Here is an 18162-nt window from a genome sequence, read left to right on the forward strand (position 1 = left end):
CTTGAGTCTCTAAGGGACCAATATTTACAGAAAGCCTCAACAATGAGAAAGCTTAGCACATCAGTTCCCAGAAGGGATTTGTTGTGTTAAGAGCAAAAACAAATTTATCCAATCCACAAGGAATTACCATGAGTCATGTTTGTTCAAGTCTTGCTGCCTCATCTTTAGCAAAATTATATGCCATGGACCCAAAAACTGAATCTCCAATGTCCATGCATGTACTCATTAAGGCGAATATATTTTACATTTATAAAATGATAGCCCATAGTATACTTACTGTGAAAGAGTCATTGATTTCCAGATCTCTTCAACATTGGCTGCTGTTAACTCTCTGCGATGAACAAGCCGACAAGTAGGCACCTCCCCTATTGCTATGCTGTGACGTTTGTACCACATTTCAGAATTCTAAGGCACAACAAAGAGAACAAAATAAATAATACAATATTAAAGGGCAAAACATGACTTCAAAATTATAATTGCACTAATCTATATTCCTGCTGTATCAGTACATCTCCTACCATCCTACTAAAACTGGCAATCCCTTTATCATTTTGTGTACCTCAATAGTATTTCACATAGTTTTTATGCCTTAACAGAAGAAATAAGTATATATGGCTGCCGGTACACAAAAGTAAATGTAAAGTTTAGTTGTAAAATAGTATCCTATTTATATATAACATATAGGACAAGGCTTGACAAATTACAAAAAAAAAAAAAAAAAAAAAAAGAGCTACTAGCCCCCGGCCCCATCCCTAATTAAAAAACAAAAAATATTGAAGAAATTCCTAATAAGAACTAAAAAAACACCAATCATAATTTCTTTTTCTTCCCGATATTTTATTGCACTTTTCCCATTTATTGACCCTTTATTAGGTCCCAGAAACATGGTGTGAGAGTGTGGTATTTGGTACAGGCAGAATGCAGGGTCAGGGTTCTGACGAAGCACTTTGCAGCTCAGTGTCAGACCTCCGAGGGGCTCTGTGTGGTGAGCAGGGGGGCACTTGTTATTAACTTGGAAAAAAAATTAAATGATAAAAAAAATAAAAATAAACTTTCTGGCGATTAATTATCTTTTTGTTGTAAATTCCAAGGCTTACACACCCTGACCCTCAAAATGGTATCACACAACACACACAGACCCACAATAGTGTATTACACACTGCGATTCAAAACACAACAATCCATACGCAGAAGGGGCCGCCCACCGCCACGCATGCACAGTATGGACCGTCCGACGCCACCAATGCGCTGAAAAGGACACACACACACACACGTTTAGGTAGGTCAGAGCTTGTAGGTTGGATATAGGAGGTGGGACACTGCAAACACACCCTCCCAGGGGGGAGGGGGGAAGGGAAAGGTATGAACCTGGGAGGGGAAGGTATGGGCCGAGGAGTGTAGGGTGTATAGGACTAGGAGCCAGGGGGGGGGGGGGGTTACCTTGAGGGCCACAGACAGCTGTGGAGCGGCCTTCACAAGTCACATGGGGGGCCATGGAGGAGCTGCTGTCGGCCCTTCAGACAGCCTGCTCCACCTCCAGCTCAGGGAGAGGCATGTGGAGGATGCAGGTAGGTTTGGGGACACACACCTCCTGCCATAGGGAGAGAGGAGGATAATCCTGTGCTCCGATTAGCTGATCTCTGGTTTTGTGGGTTTTCACTCAAAGGATTCTGGGAGTTGTGGTCCTCTTGCTTTAGCAGTTCCAGCATTGAATAAAAAGCATAACTACAACTCTCAGAAGCCAATAGGGACAAGGAAAGGGATCACATGGCAAACAGCAGCCAATGAATGCAGACACCCTGAGCCTGTGCTGATTGCCAGCTACCTTTCATGTGATTATATTCTGCCTGCTGGGAAAGTAAGAGTGTGTGTGTGTGTGTGTGTGTGTGTGTGTGTGTGTGTGTGTGTGTCTGTGTGTGTCTGTGTGTGTCTGTGTGTGTCTGTGTGTGTCTGTCTGTGTGTGTCTGTCTGTGTGTGTCTGTCTGTGTCTGTCTGTCTGTGTCTGTCTGTGTCTGTCTGTGTCTGTCTGTGTCTGTCTGTCTGTGTGTGTGTGTGTTTCCAGGCGAGTGGTCGGTGCATTTGTCGAACCCTGCATATGATACAATAGCACTAACTGAATATATCCAATAGATTATTAATGATAAAAGGTGACATGGATTATAAATACCAGTGACTCACGGGAGCTGGGTAAATGGTGTTCTCACCCACTCAAAGTCTCCACCGCTTCCGCTGTCACTTAGGGGGCCAAGATCTGGTGACCCGAGGACGCACATGGCGCCATCCATGTCACGGGAGATTTTTGGAGCATAGGAGGAATGTCATTAATGGTCTCCAAGCTTAGTGTGTCTAGATAGACACTTCAGTTTGTACCACAATAGAGATCCTAAACACCTCAAAATTATGGCATTTCAGCATACCCCCCCCCCCTCTCATCTGGGGGGGTGAAGGGTAAATTCAAGACCTTTTGTATGAAAGAATCATACTGTATTTACACCTTGGGTACTCTTGCGCCTGCTGGTTTCAATGAGTGCATTGATACTAGCACATTGGTTTGACGTATTGTTTTTCTTCTCATCCAATCTGTGGTCTTCTATTATAGATAACCCTCCTGGATTGACTTTCGGTCTGCTCTGGCCCCCCGATAATATTGTGGTTCTGTCCCCTTTTTAATTTGTTTCTTGATTCTGCACCCTCTCTCCTCATTACCCCATAAAACGAATCTGGCTCTGAGCTTATGGTCTATTATACCTGTATTCCAATAGTACATTAGTGCATGGATTTTTTAATATATCAAGTGTACATTCAATTTATTGTAGTTTGTGTGTTCCAGGTTTCTTCTCAATATTAAATATTCTATCTATTGTTGTACCTGTTATGCTGAATTTACATTTGTGTTCCCTTTGTATGCAATACAGATGCAACAGTCCGTTTTGGCCCAGATTCAGAGGAATTCCATGAACACGTCGGGGAAATCCTCAGCATAGTCCATAGATGCTGGACTGGCCCATCGGATTAACACAGTGGGGGTCCCTGCGTTTGAATGGAACTCACGCTGTGTGAATCCTACCGGGCTGCGAGTCCCATTCAAATGCAGGGACCCCCACTGTGTTAATCCAATGGGCCATTACAGTGACTATTGACTATACTGCAGAGTGTTTGCGAGACGCTTGTGAATTTTCCTCACATGCTGGCTCAAAATCGGCAGTTAGTGAATCACTATTTAAAATATGTGTGCACCTAGCTACCTATACCCTTGATGAAGTTACATGGACTTTGACGAAATGCGTTGGGACTCCCTCTAGTTGCGTGTCACGTCACAAGCCAGTGTGAGCTACGCAGCTCAGACGAATGTCGCAGCTGATTGTAAGGTGTTCTTCTGAGACATTGCTCACTAGTCTCATCGGTTCTGCCTGCCATGTGTTCATTTACTTAGACCAGCGGTGCGCAAACTGGGGGGCGTGACCCCAGGGGGGGGGAGAGAGACTGCCGGCGGGGGGGGCGGGGTTTACAGAGGCCCCGCGCGCTTCGCGGAGGCCCTTAAATTAAGTGCCGGGGGAGCTGCAGGGCCTCTGTAAATCTTTACTTACCTAGGCTCCGGCGGCTTCCTTCCGGCGTCGCCATGGCAACGCGGTGAGGTCATGTGACGTCACGTTGCTATGGCAACGAGACGTCATGACGCCGGAGCGCAGGTAAGTAGGGGTTAGGGGGAGGGGTAGAGGAGTGAGGGGACCGCCGCTAGGGGGGTCAGGGAAAAAAGTTTGTGCACCCCTGACTTAGACTGTGGAAGGCCTATACCGGGTGACTGGGCGTCACGAATGATCATGCTTGATGTTGATACCATCCACCGTGTGAGATGACCGGACCATTTTATTGTGAGATTTTATAACTAACTCCGCTTTCCCTCATTACTCTTGGAAGCGTGCCTTTCCATGGTTATTTTGCAATACATTTTATAATCACGGTGTGTGTGTATGTCTGTGTATCTCTATATATCTCTATATATATATATATAGAGAGAGAGAGTGACACACACATACACACAGTTTAATGTTATGTATGCACTAGTAACACACCATTGCAAGATCTACCATGATAATGTTATCAGTTGTCCTCCCGATCTTAAAGCACCCATAAAAGTAGAACAAATCAGTGATACATGCGCTCCAACGCTAGATTCTTGTCCTTCATAGGGTAAATGTGATGATATAGACACAGATAGAGACTAATGGGGCTAGTGAGATATTGCTGACATATTAGCAATGATTCTTGATAGAAGTAGAGTCAATGAAAGGACACATAAATCCCTGAAGGTCAAGGCTGGGTACAGATTAACTCAGTCAAGAGCCTCATTGGGAAAATCCTAGACTCACAACTTTAAATAAATTGTAGAATTGAATCAGTGTACTCACATAGATGTGCCCCCGTCCAGTGTGTCTTGGTAGGCGTGCAGCCAGGAGAAGTGGTGGAAATCCAGAAAAGAAATGATCCAGCGCACAGCCAAATAGAGTGGGTCCCAAACCAGATCGATAAAAAAAAAAAAATCTTTATTGGTCCATGTAAAAAAATGGAGGTAAGTACCCTCCTACGCGTTTCGTACCGCAATGGTACTTTATCAAGGAGTCCTTGATAAAGTACCATTGCGGTACGAAACGCGTAGGAGGGTACTTACCTCCGGTTTTTTACATGGACCAATAAAGATAATTTTTTTATCCATCTGGTTTGGGACCCACTCTATTTGGCTGTGCGCTGGATCATTTCTTTTCTGGATTTCTACACATAAAAGTAGCAGCGCCCCTTCTATGTTTAGGAGGTTTATGTAAAGGCCCTGAGGGCAATCCACTGTATCAGCAGTAACTTCAAAGTTTTAGAAATTACAAATGTACATTCATGTTCAGTAATAAAAAAAGCTGTGTGTGCTGAGCACGCGCATAGTAAGTGAAACTTCTTTGTTTTTTGTCACATAAATTTTATTTGTGATGGTGATGTTTTTAATTAAAAATCACAAAACAATTTGACTTCCAAAACACAAAAGTTTGACCACATGTTTTAGCTATTTGCACATCTATATTTATAGTAACTGAATTATTTGTGTCTGCGTGTGTCAGTCAGTGTGTGTGTGTGTCTGCGTGTGTCAGTCAGTGTGTGTGTCTGTGGTGTGTATGTCTCTCTCTGCGACCTACACCCACCACGACGTAGCTGCGGACAAGAAGAACTCTGTCTGAGTCTCCTCCCCCGGCGGAGCTGTGGGCTGTGTTTCCTGCTGCAGCCAGCCCCCCAGCGGAGGTACGGAACATGGGAGGTGCTCGGCAGCTCACAGGGTGGGGGTGGGGGGGGGCGGGGGATTAGGCACATCACTTGTGGGCGCTGTTCGGCGCATCACTGGGGTGTGTGTGTGTGTGTCAGTCTGTATGTATCAGTCAGTGTATGTCAGTGTAGGTGTGTGTGTCAGTCAGTGTAGGTGTGTGTCAGTCAGTGAGTGTGTATGTGTGTCAGTCCGTGAGTGAGTGTGTATGTGTGTCAGTCAGTGAGTGAGTGTGTATGTGTGTCAGTCAGTGAGTGTGTGTGTGTCAGTCAGTGTATGTGTGTCAGTCAGTGAGTGTGTGTATGTGTGTGTGTCAGTCAGTGAGTGTGTATGTGTGTCAGTCAGTGAGTGTGTAGGTGTGTGAGTGAGTGTGTATGTGTGTCAGTCCGTGAGTGAGTGTGTATGTATGTATGTCAGTCAGTGAGTGAGTGTGTATGTGTGTCAGTCAGTGAGTGTGTGTGTGTGTGTTAGTCAGTGAGTGTGTATGTGTGTCAGTCAGTGAGTGTGTATGTGTGTCAGTCAGTGAGTGTGTATGTGTGTCAGTCAGTGAGTGTGTGTGTGTGTGAGTCAGTCAGTTTGTGTGTCAGTCAGTGAGTGTGTATGTTTGTGTGTTAGTGTGTGTGTGTGTGTGTGTGTGTGTGTCAGTCAGTGTGTGTGTGTGTATGTGTCAGTCAGTGTGTGTATGTGTCAGTCAGTGTGTGTGTGTATGTGTCAGTCAGTGTGTGTGTGTGTGTGTGTGTGTGTGTCAGTCAGTGTGTGTGTGTGTGTATGTGTGTGTGTGTGTGTGTGTGTGTGTGTATGTGTCAGTGTATGCTTCCTGCGGTTTATCGCCTGAGGATAGCTGGCCAGCTCCCCCGCAATGATCCTTCTCAGGTGCCCCACCGAGAAGCACTCCTCTCTCACCCCGATACCCTCCATCAGGTGGTTAAGTCCTGAAACCAGGCTCCGGATGTGAAGCTGTAGCTCGGGGGGGCAAGGAGGGCAGCTCCATGTCCCCCAGCCCCGGGATCCTCTTCTTGTCCGGCCAGCTGCAGTTGAGAGCCTGCAGGTCTCCGCCAGGTAGCAGCGGGAAGAGAGAGGAGAAGGCCGGGGCCAGGAATAAATGCGGGAGATCGGGACCAGCAGCAGCAGCGCCCACATCACCTCAGCCATGAAGTTCACCCCATCCACTCACCCCCCGCAGCTCACCACGAACACAGCCTTCGACTGGTTGGCAGCGCCGGCCTCGAAGCTGGAGAACTCCTTAACTTGGAGGGCCCCCGCGGAGAGCAGCAGCAGTTCGGCGCAGCCGCACCAGTGCAGGATCTCAGCACTCGTTAGCTGTGATGGCGGTGAGTATGTTGAGCGGGGGGGGGGGGGAGAGAAGGAGGGGGAAAAGCCATCCTCCTCATTCACCCAGCAGCGCAAGGAGGTCTACGAGCCGCCCGTGAGCGTCGCCATGGCTATCGCGCATGTCAGCGGGCAGCAGCGGCAGTTAGGAATGGTGGCGGCGGACGTGTGGGAGGAATGGCATGCGCAGGGGGGCTCTGTCTGAGTCTCCAGCTCGGCAGAGCGCGCGGCTGGGACAGAGAGCGGTCAGCGGGTTGTAGCAGGAGAGCCGGTCCCCGCTGCCCCGGATGCCGCCCGTGCCCATCTCCACCTGGGGGAAATTGCGGCCGTTAGGAGCGGCGCCGGCGGCGATGGGAGCAGCAGCCGTTAGGAGCGGCGCCGGCGGCGATAGCGCCGCATCTGATTTGTGGAGCGGGTGTGATGTCAGTGTTGGGGTCGGGCTGAGCCAGAACACAGCCCGGCCTCAACTGCCAGCACTGACGTCACATCCGTTTCATTTCTGTCTCCACAATTCTTTTTTGCCCCAGTTTGAATGAGGTGCCACTAAGGAAGTTTCACTTCAATAAGGAGTAGCATCAAATAATAAGCTCAGCACCAGTTAGCTCAGGACAAACAGAAACAGATCGTGAGGCTTGAGTTATTGCTGCAGTAACATGGGGGTTTCTTGGGGTACTGCAGTATAGGATTTTAATAATTATCCACACAGACTGGGACAAGGAGATTAGAATTACAACGAAAGGAATCAGGTTTTTGGGGAGCTTAAAGACAATTACATGTCCCAAATAATTGAGGAACCAACCAGGAGAAGGGCAATACTGGCTTTGGTAATATCAAACATTGTAGAAGTAATAACCAAATGTTCCCGGACTTGAATATTTGCTAACAGTGATCATAACATGGTCTCATTTGAAATAAATGATCAAAAAATATATATTACATGTGTAAAACAAAGACTTTAAACTTTAGAAAAGCAGATTTTAATAAACTGATAACTAATCTACAAAGAATACATTGGAACATTTTTTTTGCAGGGAAAAATGTGGAAGATAAATGGGCAGTCTTTAAAACATTGTTAGAAAAGCACACTTATCAGTGTATACCCTTGGGTAATACATATTTATTTTAAGTCTAAACCAGTCTGGCTAAATAATCAGGTAGGGGAGGAAATGGGAAAGAAGAGGGAGTCATTTAGATTTGTAAAGTCAGAAGGGACGGAGACATCATAGCCAGTGGCGGATTTTTTTTAAAATGGCGCCCGTAGGCACTTATCTGATGCTGCCCTCCTGTTCTAGAGCCGCACCAACCCGTTGCTGGCCAGTGCAACCGGCGCATGCCGGCCCACCCGACTGGCACTAGCGCGATTGGTGCTTGCCGGCAAAGTGCCGATCACACATGCGCGGGACAGCAAGCGTCGATTGCGCATGCGCCGGGCAACAAGCAGCAGTTGCACATGCTTGAGCCGGCAGAGAGCGATCACTCATGTGCACAAGTGGCAAACACCGGTTGCGCATACGTGGGTTGGCAAGCCGGCATGCCGCCTCCAAATTCTGCCGCCTCAGGCCCGGGCCTTTCGGGAAATCCGCTACTGATCATATCAGAATTATAAGGAATATAACAAAAGTTGCAAAAGGGCAATAAAATTAGCAAAATGGATAATGAAAAAAGGATTGCAATAGAAAGTAATTTCAACACTAAAAAGTTCTTTAAGTACCTTAATAACAAAAAATTAGAAAAGAATATATGACCCTTTCAGTGTGAGATGGGCAGGCAAATTATTGAAGATAAGGAAAAAGCAGAGGTATTAATTAAATTCCTTGCCTTTGTATTTACTAGAGAATAATCAATTGCAATAGTAGTGCTGCAGGAGGAAGCCACAACCGGCATATTAACGAACAATTTGTTCATTGAGTAAGAAGTTCATAAGTGGCTTGAGAAAGTTAAAGTAAATAAGGCACCTGGCCCCCATGACATAACTCCTTAAGAACTCTTGGATGTAAGTTCAGTAATAGCCAAACCATTATATTTAATATTCAAGGACTCTATTTCCACAGGCTCAATACCACAAGATTGTCGTAAAGCAGATGTTCAGGAGTGCTTGTAGACAGCAGGCTTAGCAATTGTGCCCCAAGTCATGCAGTAGCTGCAAAGGTAATCAAGATCTTATCTTGCATTAAACGGGCAATGGATGGAAGGGAAGTAAACATAATTATGCCCCTTTATAAAGCCTTAGTAAGACCACACCTTGAATATGGAGTACAATTTTGGGCACCACTTCATAGAAAATAAATTATGGAACTAGAGAAAGTGCAGAGAAGAGCCAAATTAATAAAGGGGATGGATAATCTGATTTATGAGGAGAGGCTAGCTAAATTAGATTTGTTTACATTAGAAAAAGAGTGTCTAAGAGGGGATATGATAATTATATACAAATATTTTCGGAGACAATACAAGGAGTTTTCAAAAGAACTATTAATTCTAAGGGAAGTACAAACGAAAGGGGTCGGACGAAAGGTTTATTTACAGTAAGGGCACTTAAAATGTAAAATTCATTAACCATGGAGACTGTGATGGCAGATACACTAGATCTGTTCAAAAACAGCAGGAACAGTGTAATTTGTTGTTCAAAAAGATAATACTTCAGACACAGGTGTGTTTTACAAACAGGCAATAGCCACCCTTTAATGTCAAATATAGACGAAAAGTCTCTATACAAGAAAAAGTTGTAACTGTCAAAGTCGAGTTTACAACCACAAGTTATCTGTTTTTAGGATAATCAGGGCTTGCCTTTCTTAGAGCTGAAACTGAAATATATTTATATATTATACAAACAAAAACAGGACTGCAGCACTCACTGAAGAAATGGTAGAGATTTTATTGCATCAAAAAACAGGAACACGTAAAAAATAGAGCGACATTTCGGACCTCCTAGTCCTTTATCAAGCTTGATAAAGGACCAGGAGGTGCGAAACGTCGCTCTATTTTTTACGTGTTCCTGTTTTTTGATGCAATAAAATCTCTACCATTTCTTCAGTGAGTGCTGCAGTCCTGTTTTTGTTTGTGTCTATTTTGGAGCTTGATAGAGGACCTGGTCCCTCTGCAAGCACCCAGTCTGCTTATAAATATTTATTTTTGGAGCTTGCCAAGATTGTACATGTCTAATTGTAAATTATTGTGCGGTCTGTGGCCCCTATTAGTTTAAGATCACCCATCCCATGCAGGTACAAGTACACACAGGTAATTGTATTAGTCATTGAAAGATGTATTCTCCCAGGGGGAAAGTAGTTATAACCTTTGCGGTAGCAAGAAGCATAGGAAGTATATATATTTTTATCTTGCACTTTATTGTGTTTGTTTCTCCCCCACTATATTTCTTAGGGCACTTCTGCTGTTTTGCGAGTTTTAACTGCAGTGTAGCCCCACATAGCACATGTATAGTGCTCATAAATGCAATGCATACGTCACACATCCCATGCTGTTGACTATATCATTGTTTTGATTCCTCTTTTCTCTATAGTGGAGGAAATACACAGCACATAGGAACCTGCTGATAACCGTGATGTTGCAGCTTGACATATTTTCGCCATTTTTTTTTTTACTAAATGACACATGCTTAAGAAAAAAAAAAAAAAACATATATTAACTAAATAATTTGTCACATTGGATGTGCATTGGGGCTTCTTTGTTTACTGCCATTACATATCTTAAATTATGTAAGCGGTCTAACACCACCGCAATACAGTACCTCCATCTTTATAATTTAAGAATTGGAACTGTGGAGTCCCCCAGACCTGAAACCTAATATTTGTAGCTTCGGGGACCGTCGGTTTCAGGGAAACGTACTTTTTATGAGGCATGATTTCTGCTCTGGACGACACCCAAGTTTCGATGTTACAGAAAAATGAAAAAAACATAAGCATGTGGGACTGCCGATTTATAAATGGTAGAGAGGATATTATGGGTCATATTTACTAAAGGGAGCTCTGTCATAAGACACCTTACAAAGATACCTTACAGCCCATTCAGTTCTGGTGCTGGAAGGTGTCTTGTGAAATAGCACTGCATTGTAAATATAGACTTACATGTCTAAGTCAATGGTTAAAGTGGTTTTAAAAAAAAAGTGTTGCACTACTGTGCCTAACTTTTATATTTATTAACATGGAGGAAAAACTATTCTGTTTTAGGCTGCGTCCAGGGTCAGCACTTAGGCACTGACCCGTGCTGAGGTGCGCTGACGCTTCTCAGTGAGCCCCTGCAGCCGCAATGAGAGCGGCTTTAGCAGGGGCTCGCGCACGCGTGCGGAAGCGTAGGTCTTTTTCAAAAGATAGATTTTCGCGCTCACGGGCCGGTCACGTGAGCGGTTCGCCCAATGAGGGCGAACCAGCTCCGTGACGTCACAGGCCCACCCCACCCCCCCGACACACCCCCGGGCCAAGGCAAGCACCCGCTTTCCCTCAGCCTCCGCACGGCTGCATGTCCTATGGACGCAGCCTTAGAAACATAACAAAAGTGAGATTTCCAAAAATAAATAAATTATTCTTCAAATAAAAAAAAGTGTAACTATAAGTTTGCCGAGAAAAAATTGTGCCATACTCTGGGGTTTTGAATGGGAAAGTAGTGCTATTCTTTACCCCATAGTGCCAGTGCTTTCACATCATTGCACCGGTAGTATGTGCTGCTAGATGCGACTACAATTCTACTGTTAAAAAGTTCAATCAAACGTATATATACAAAAAAAAAAAAAAAAAAACACACTTACCATTACGATAGGCTTTACAGGAATATGAACTTGGGATGTCACAGATTCTTGATCATTCCAATGTGGGAATTTAAGAGGCTCAACTCTGTACTGCGGTCTTCTTAGGTACGGCTTTATCGGCGACGTTGGTGGAAACCTGTATTAAAAACGAAACACTAATGAATGAAACTGAAAAAAAAACAATGTTAAAGCTTTTACTGCAAGACACTTCAGAGCAATAGACTGCATGCGCCTCTGGCAGTAAAAAGGTCTCTCTTAGACTGCCACTCATTACGTAAGAGAGTTGTTTGAGAGCAGCTTTGCTTACTGAATTGAAAGTTGAACACTGCCAACCCCTTCATGCATCCTTTACATCAGAGGTGCTCAAAGTTTCGTGTTTGCGCCCCTTCCCCTTCCTTACCTGCTCTCTGGCTTCGACGTCGCGGGGTCTTTTGACGCCGGTTGCCATGGAGACGCGTCGTTGGAACCAAGGTATATTAAGAAGTTAGAGGCCTCACGCGATTCCCGGTATTTATTGAAACCTCGTACCTCTGTAACAGCCGCGCCCCCCCCCCCCCCCAGAAAATCTGGCGGGCCCCCCACTTTGCGCACCCCTGGATTAAAGAAATCAAAACGCCATTATCCTAACAGTGATTAGCTAAAGACTGAAAAACTCTGCAAAGCATTGTTACCTTGGGCACATTTAAAGTAAAAAATAAAATAAAAATGCAATATTTATCACATTAAAAAAAGTGCCTATCGCCTACATATAAACAATAAATCATGTCAATGCCACGTGATCGCTTTGGTCTTACGAGGTACTACAAATTTAAACCTATTCATGGAATAAAAACAAAATCTATATATTTTGAGGTGAGAAACCACACTGCTTTAGGGCATTTAACCAGTCTTCAATTTGCTTACACCACAGAGAAGCAGGCCCAAGCAGAGAGACATCATGTCACTTGCTAGCAGATTTGCTTCTACCAGTTCTTATCTGTTATATCAGATTTATTCAATCTCTTGGAGCAAGTCTGCAGTTGTTACATGGACTGTTTTCTTTGTATGGGGTGCTTTTTTTGAATTCCCGCACCAATTTGCCTTTCAATCCATATATCATACATGACCAGACTTCAGACTTACATGTTATACAGTATGTGTATGCAAGTTGCTTAAAATAAAGAAAATTGCTGCTGAAAGAACTAAGCCACTTTCAATATAACAGAAATAAAACTTACAATATAATTGTTCAAACTGGAAACCGTGCTACGTGACACTTGTCCACGCGGGTGTCCCAGTATCTACCAACCAGTGTAATCTCAGATTTCCTTGACATGAAGAAGTGGTTTCACAGCATATTGAATAGGGACCTAAACGTCAATAGCTATATAATGGTATAAGTTTGAGAGAATGCAGGGTTCCATATTTATTTTATATGTTGCACCCCGCCCCTCTATCTTGGACACCCTCCATTCTAACTTGCCTGCCACCACTCAGAGGAACCCCCTGACGTAACACAACCTTTACATCAGGCTTGCCCCCTTGTGCTTTCTTGCCATCCCTCTACACAGTTAATTGTGGATAATGCTAATGCCCAGTGCAGAAGCCATATTTACACTTGGGTCTGCTGTCGAAGTAACACTGCTACTAGAATTCTTCTTCTTTAAAAATCGGATTTACCTGTATAAACAACCATTATCATGAAAATCTTCTTTGCCCCATCTTCCTTTCACATCCTCAATAACATGGTTCTTCTGAAACTTCTTTAAGAGCTGTATGGTCTGATTGCGAGTTACCTCAGGCCCAAAGTTTTGGTTGCACTGCAGCAGCTCATGCAACCAGTCTACAGCCTCCGATGCTGTAAAGCACTTTTCATACGTCTTGAAATGAATACGATGCTTCTTCTGTGACATTCCCGCACGGAAGAGTTCAATTGTTTCATTCCACTGAAAAAGAAAAAACAGAAAATAATGCATATTATTGGGATTGGCAAATAATGACTAACGATAATTGATTAGGTACTGCAGGGATCAAAGCCGTTAGCTATGAAATGTCTTGCATGCCACATAGCATATGGACGAAGCAAATTAAAGGGGCATTTTAATGTAGTGGGCCCAGAAAACAACTTGGCAGTCAGTGTATGTGTGGCTTTCTTATTAAGTTACCGCAAGAGTGATTGAAACTAACGTTTTTGTCTCTTGTAAAAAAAATAAAAACATGAATACATAACTCTTTGTCTGGAACACTGGATTCAGGTATATCAGCTATTTACTGAATGTTTAACCAATAGTAGAAACCCTGAAGCGGTGGGGAGTTTGGCGGGGCCTTGTGCCTCTTACCTTCTCCTCATCTCTGCTACTTTGCATTGTCTCGGCATCACGTTGCCATGGCAGCGCATCGCCGTGTGCCATCACGGCTTCATTTAATGCCGTAGTTGCCATGACGATGCGTCGTCACAAGCAGAAGATGCTGGAGATGAGGAGCACGACGAGAAGCTTACAGCTCCCGAAAGAAGATAAGAGGCACTTACCGAGGCCCTGCGCTCTCCCACGGCAGTCAGTTTAAATGTTGTGGAACAGGGTGTGGGGCCTCTGTAAGTGCGGAGCTCGGTGTGACTGCAGTGACGGAACCGCGATCAAGCCGGCCCCAATAAATTCACTTGAAAACAAGACAAAGCCAACTTTTTATTCATCAAACTATTCACTAAAGCAGTAATAAGAGGATTTTTGCAGCATCAATAGCTTTAACTAAAAATATGTAAATGAATAATAAATGCCAAAATAGTACTTTACATGCTACTCACTACATACATACTTACGTTATGGTGGGTAAAAAAAGTGACAAAAACCCTCCACAGTAAAGTATTCAGCAAATGGAAATATTACTGTATGCTCATTTGCATGTCTTAGACAGGTCTGCAACCCCACCTTTCACCATTATCACACAGCACTTCCACTGCAGCAAAGGATTCTGGGAAATGCAAATAAGCACACAGGTGGGGTTGCAGACCTGTCTAAGACATGCAAATGAGCATACTATTTTATTTATTTATTTATAAAAATGTTTTACCAGAAAGTAATACATTGAGCGATAACTCTCGTTTTCAAGTATGCCCTGGGCACAGGAGTTATAAAAAATACATGGTTACATTAAAAGAACAGAGGTTATACAGTGAATTCACAGACATTTCATAGGACAGAGAGTTGGAAAATTGGGTACAGGGGATAAAGGGCATAGGAGTTTCAGATAGAAATAGAGCAGCTTTAACATCAGCGAACGGCAGCAAACGGTTCACACCCTTTGGCTGGGCCAAAGGCTGTGCGCCTTTGGGACAAAGGAGATGCACAGTGGGGTGGGTGGCTGAGATGCAATGCAACTGTGAACAAAAGCTCTGTGTCCTCATGGCTCGTTAACATTCCAGTGGGTGGGGTTGACGTTCCAGAGAACAAGCAAATGGCAGGGACCCGATAGCTGTTCATGGCAGGGACCCGATAGCTCTGCATACAATGTCAACTCCACTACCTTATACCCCCGATAACCCCACACCAGCACTGATGCGGGCAGACTCTGTGCATACAGTAATATTTCCATTTGCTACATTCTTTGCTGTGGAGGGTTTGTCACTTTTTACCCACCATAACTTAACTAAGTATGGTAAAACCTATCCCTTGCTTCATTTTTTGCATAGCCTAAAAACCACACAGAGGAGACCCTTTAAGGTCGAAACAGTCTGTCTGTGGGTGGGTTTTGCTTCAAAACCCTAAACATGGTTCCCTATAGGCTTAAGCTTGCTGCATGGTCACAGCTTTGAGCACAACCAGGGTTAAGATGCATAGACGGCAAACCCACCCACCCACAGACAGACTGTTTCCGGTGTGGAATCCTTGATAAAGCACCGTGTTGTGTGAAACGCATAGGAGGGTTCACACTTCCTTGTTTGTCATGTGTTATAAATATTTTTCTATTTTTATACACCTGTTTCCCTGGACGGTGCGCTGCTTTGTACATTTATTTGCATATTTTTTGCTCTCGTTGGAATTGAATCAGCGGCTGGACACGCCCCCAAGAATCCAGTGGGCTCTAGGAGTGGGTAAGACTCTTGAAAGATTTATTTCATCTTATGGATCGTCATCATTACTACATCATTTGGCGAGTTGTGGACTTTATTACACAGTCATCCCCAATGAGGTGCAGCAAAGTGATTACAATATAATTTTTCTGTTGCTTTCAGGAGGTGTAGGTCTTAGTGATTTGATTCACTCACCTAGTAGTACACCCACTCCATAGTTGAGCCACATCTGTATCTATTATTCATGAAAAGAAGATTATATTCCAGGACTGTTGCCCTTTACCCTTGTATAGATGAATTAAGTGGCCTTCCAGCTTGAACTTCCCCTATAACTCAAAATTCCCTCCATCCTTCATGTCTCCTTGCTGAAACCGGCCATCCGGAACCGGTTTTCCAAGACTCTACCTATCCCGCTCCAATTTCCGTGGATGGTCAACCGTAGTAGGTAGTCCAGAAGATCATGGACTCCCATATCTCTAGAGCAGGGGTGCGCAAACTGCGGGTGGGATTTTTCATGGGGGGCGTGGCAGTTGCAGAGGTCCCGCGCTCTTCCCCACAGTATTTAATTTAAATGCGGGGATCGCGTGAGGCCTCTGCAACTCTACTTATCGTGATTCAGACGGCTGGTGTGACGTGTCGCTATGGAAAGGCGGCATCAAATTAAGCCGCGGGATCACGTGACATCACATGCCAACAGAGTCACGTGACGTCACATGACCCCGCGGTGTCACTCGACGCTGACCAAAGAGGTAAGGGGGGTGCGAACAGTGAAGAGAACAGGCACGGGGGGGCAGCTTCAAAAGTTTGCGCACTCTTGCTCTAGAGGGTCCCTCCAGTACCTGATCAACTGAAAGGGGTACAGCCCTGAAGAAAGAAGTTGTGTCAAGGCATCCGATGGCCACGCTCCGGACTTAGTCAATAACTTCCATAAGGCTTTTCCTGCAATAGGGATACTATTAGGATCTCCAACGTGGATGCCTTCTGACTTTGCTGCCTCTACCAACATGGCCACCAAGGTAGGAAGTCAGCCTCTTCCTGAACTGGATTGTTCACACCTGCCTTCTCCCTTTATAAGGCTTCTATTCCCCTCTTTCCTTGCCTGTGCAAGGTACTCACTACCTTGACTCCTGCTGGAAGCCTTGTTTTTTCTCACTCAGACCCCTGCCGGACGCCGGACTACCATTCTGCCGCTCTCCAGTCCTGACCCAATGTCACGGGAGACCAATGCTTTTAACACCTTAATTACCGGATCCTTTGATTGAACAAAGCGTGAGATAAAATAAATTGTGATTTATTTAAAAGAGAAACAAACACAGCTTGATTTACAAAATAACACGAACAAACACTTACTGGAACGGGGCAACACGTAATAAAATGCCCACGGAACAAACTTCACAGAAATAAAGTCTCCAGGCACCAATTCCAGTAGCGGGGTTGGTGGGCAAATAGAGCCGTGAGACAGTCTTTGGCTAGGGGCGCCGCATGCGACCCCTGTTTCTCCGCCGAAAGTAATCTTTTTGTTCTGCCCTTGCAGGATTCGTTAGCAAATCCTCAGTTCTAACGAACTCTTGAAGGGTACAAATCTTAATTACGATGGAATAGTCTTTGTACCGCACGATGTATCTTAGATGAATCTCTCCTCGCCACTGACTTTTAAAACTATTCAAGCCTATCTGTACTATGTGCAGCCAATCTCGGCGTGGGAATCAACCCCCCACCCTATGGCAGAGTTGCCAGCTGTTCATGCAGCCAGGCAAAAGGCTTCATGGTATGCCAAGGGTCATGTGCCAACATCACACCTGAGCCGCTTAGCATACCTAACCAAGCCCCCCTCTCCGGCGGCAGAATGTCTACCTCTGTCCCGGACATCTGCTAGGCAAACTGTTTATAATAAATCCTTCTAAAGTAACACTGTGATCTGCCACTGTCTTTGTCAAGTCCGGACTTCTGACGACGCATCAGCAGGGTGCTTCAGAAATCCGCACTTAAGGTATGCATGATTCACTCACCGGAATAGCCGGTCATATACTGTACTGTACTTGCGAATCCCCAATGTATCCGCTGCCCCGCCTGTCTGAATGTTAATTTCGTTACTCTCATAACTTTACTGCACTAAAAAGAGAGGAACTTTCATTCATGACTTGGTATAAAAGTTAATAAGGAAAACATAACTGCTTTACCGTGTGTACCCCAGCAGCACTCACACCAAATGTCATAGCGCTCGCATATTCCTAACCTAAGTTAGCTCCCTGCTTCTGCTGTGTGAAAAAGCGGCTGAAGTTAAAAACCTTTTTTCCTCTTTGCGGTTTGGCAGTGAAATATTGTTGCAATACTCTGAACTAATCCATAACTGTGACCGCACTCATACAATGTGACTTAGTATAATTATGTGGTCCCCTTTATACCTAGCGGGACACACATACACAGACAGTTTATTATACAATTACATGCCTGCAGCGCTGACACTCTACAATCCCAATTTGACTCAGGGGCACCCAGCCGGGCATAATACCTCTATTTACTGGCCTGGGTAACCATTCACCATCACACCCCACTATTCTACTAATTCAGGATTTAGATCCCAGGTACGAGTCAATTTCTACTCTCCACCTCTGCCAAGTGGGTCTGTCTCTTGGACAGTACAAAGCAGCAAGTCTAATCCACCAGACATGAAGTCTATACGGTGTGGGAAACCAGCATCTTATTTGATATGCGTATTGCCAGACA

General features: G+C 44.6%; 1 protein-coding gene across 1 annotated transcript in view; it reads right to left on the bottom strand.

The window, feature by feature from the left end:
• Positions 1-18162, bottom strand: part of LOC142489239 (DEP domain-containing protein 1B-like) — a 44180-nt gene that overhangs the window by 18827 nt on the left and 7191 nt on the right. Inside the window, exons 2-4 of the mRNA XM_075589667.1 lie at positions 13047-13312; positions 11388-11523; positions 278-405 (exon numbers count right to left, since the gene is read on the bottom strand). Of these exons, the coding sequence (XP_075445782.1) occupies positions 278-405; positions 11388-11523; positions 13047-13312 (530 nt within the window). The remainder of the gene's footprint in view (positions 1-277; positions 406-11387; positions 11524-13046; positions 13313-18162) is intronic.

The sequence above is a fragment of the Ascaphus truei genome, chromosome 1, assembly GCF_040206685.1.
Source record: "Ascaphus truei isolate aAscTru1 chromosome 1, aAscTru1.hap1, whole genome shotgun sequence".
Taxonomy (NCBI): Eukaryota; Metazoa; Chordata; class Amphibia; order Anura; family Ascaphidae; genus Ascaphus; species Ascaphus truei.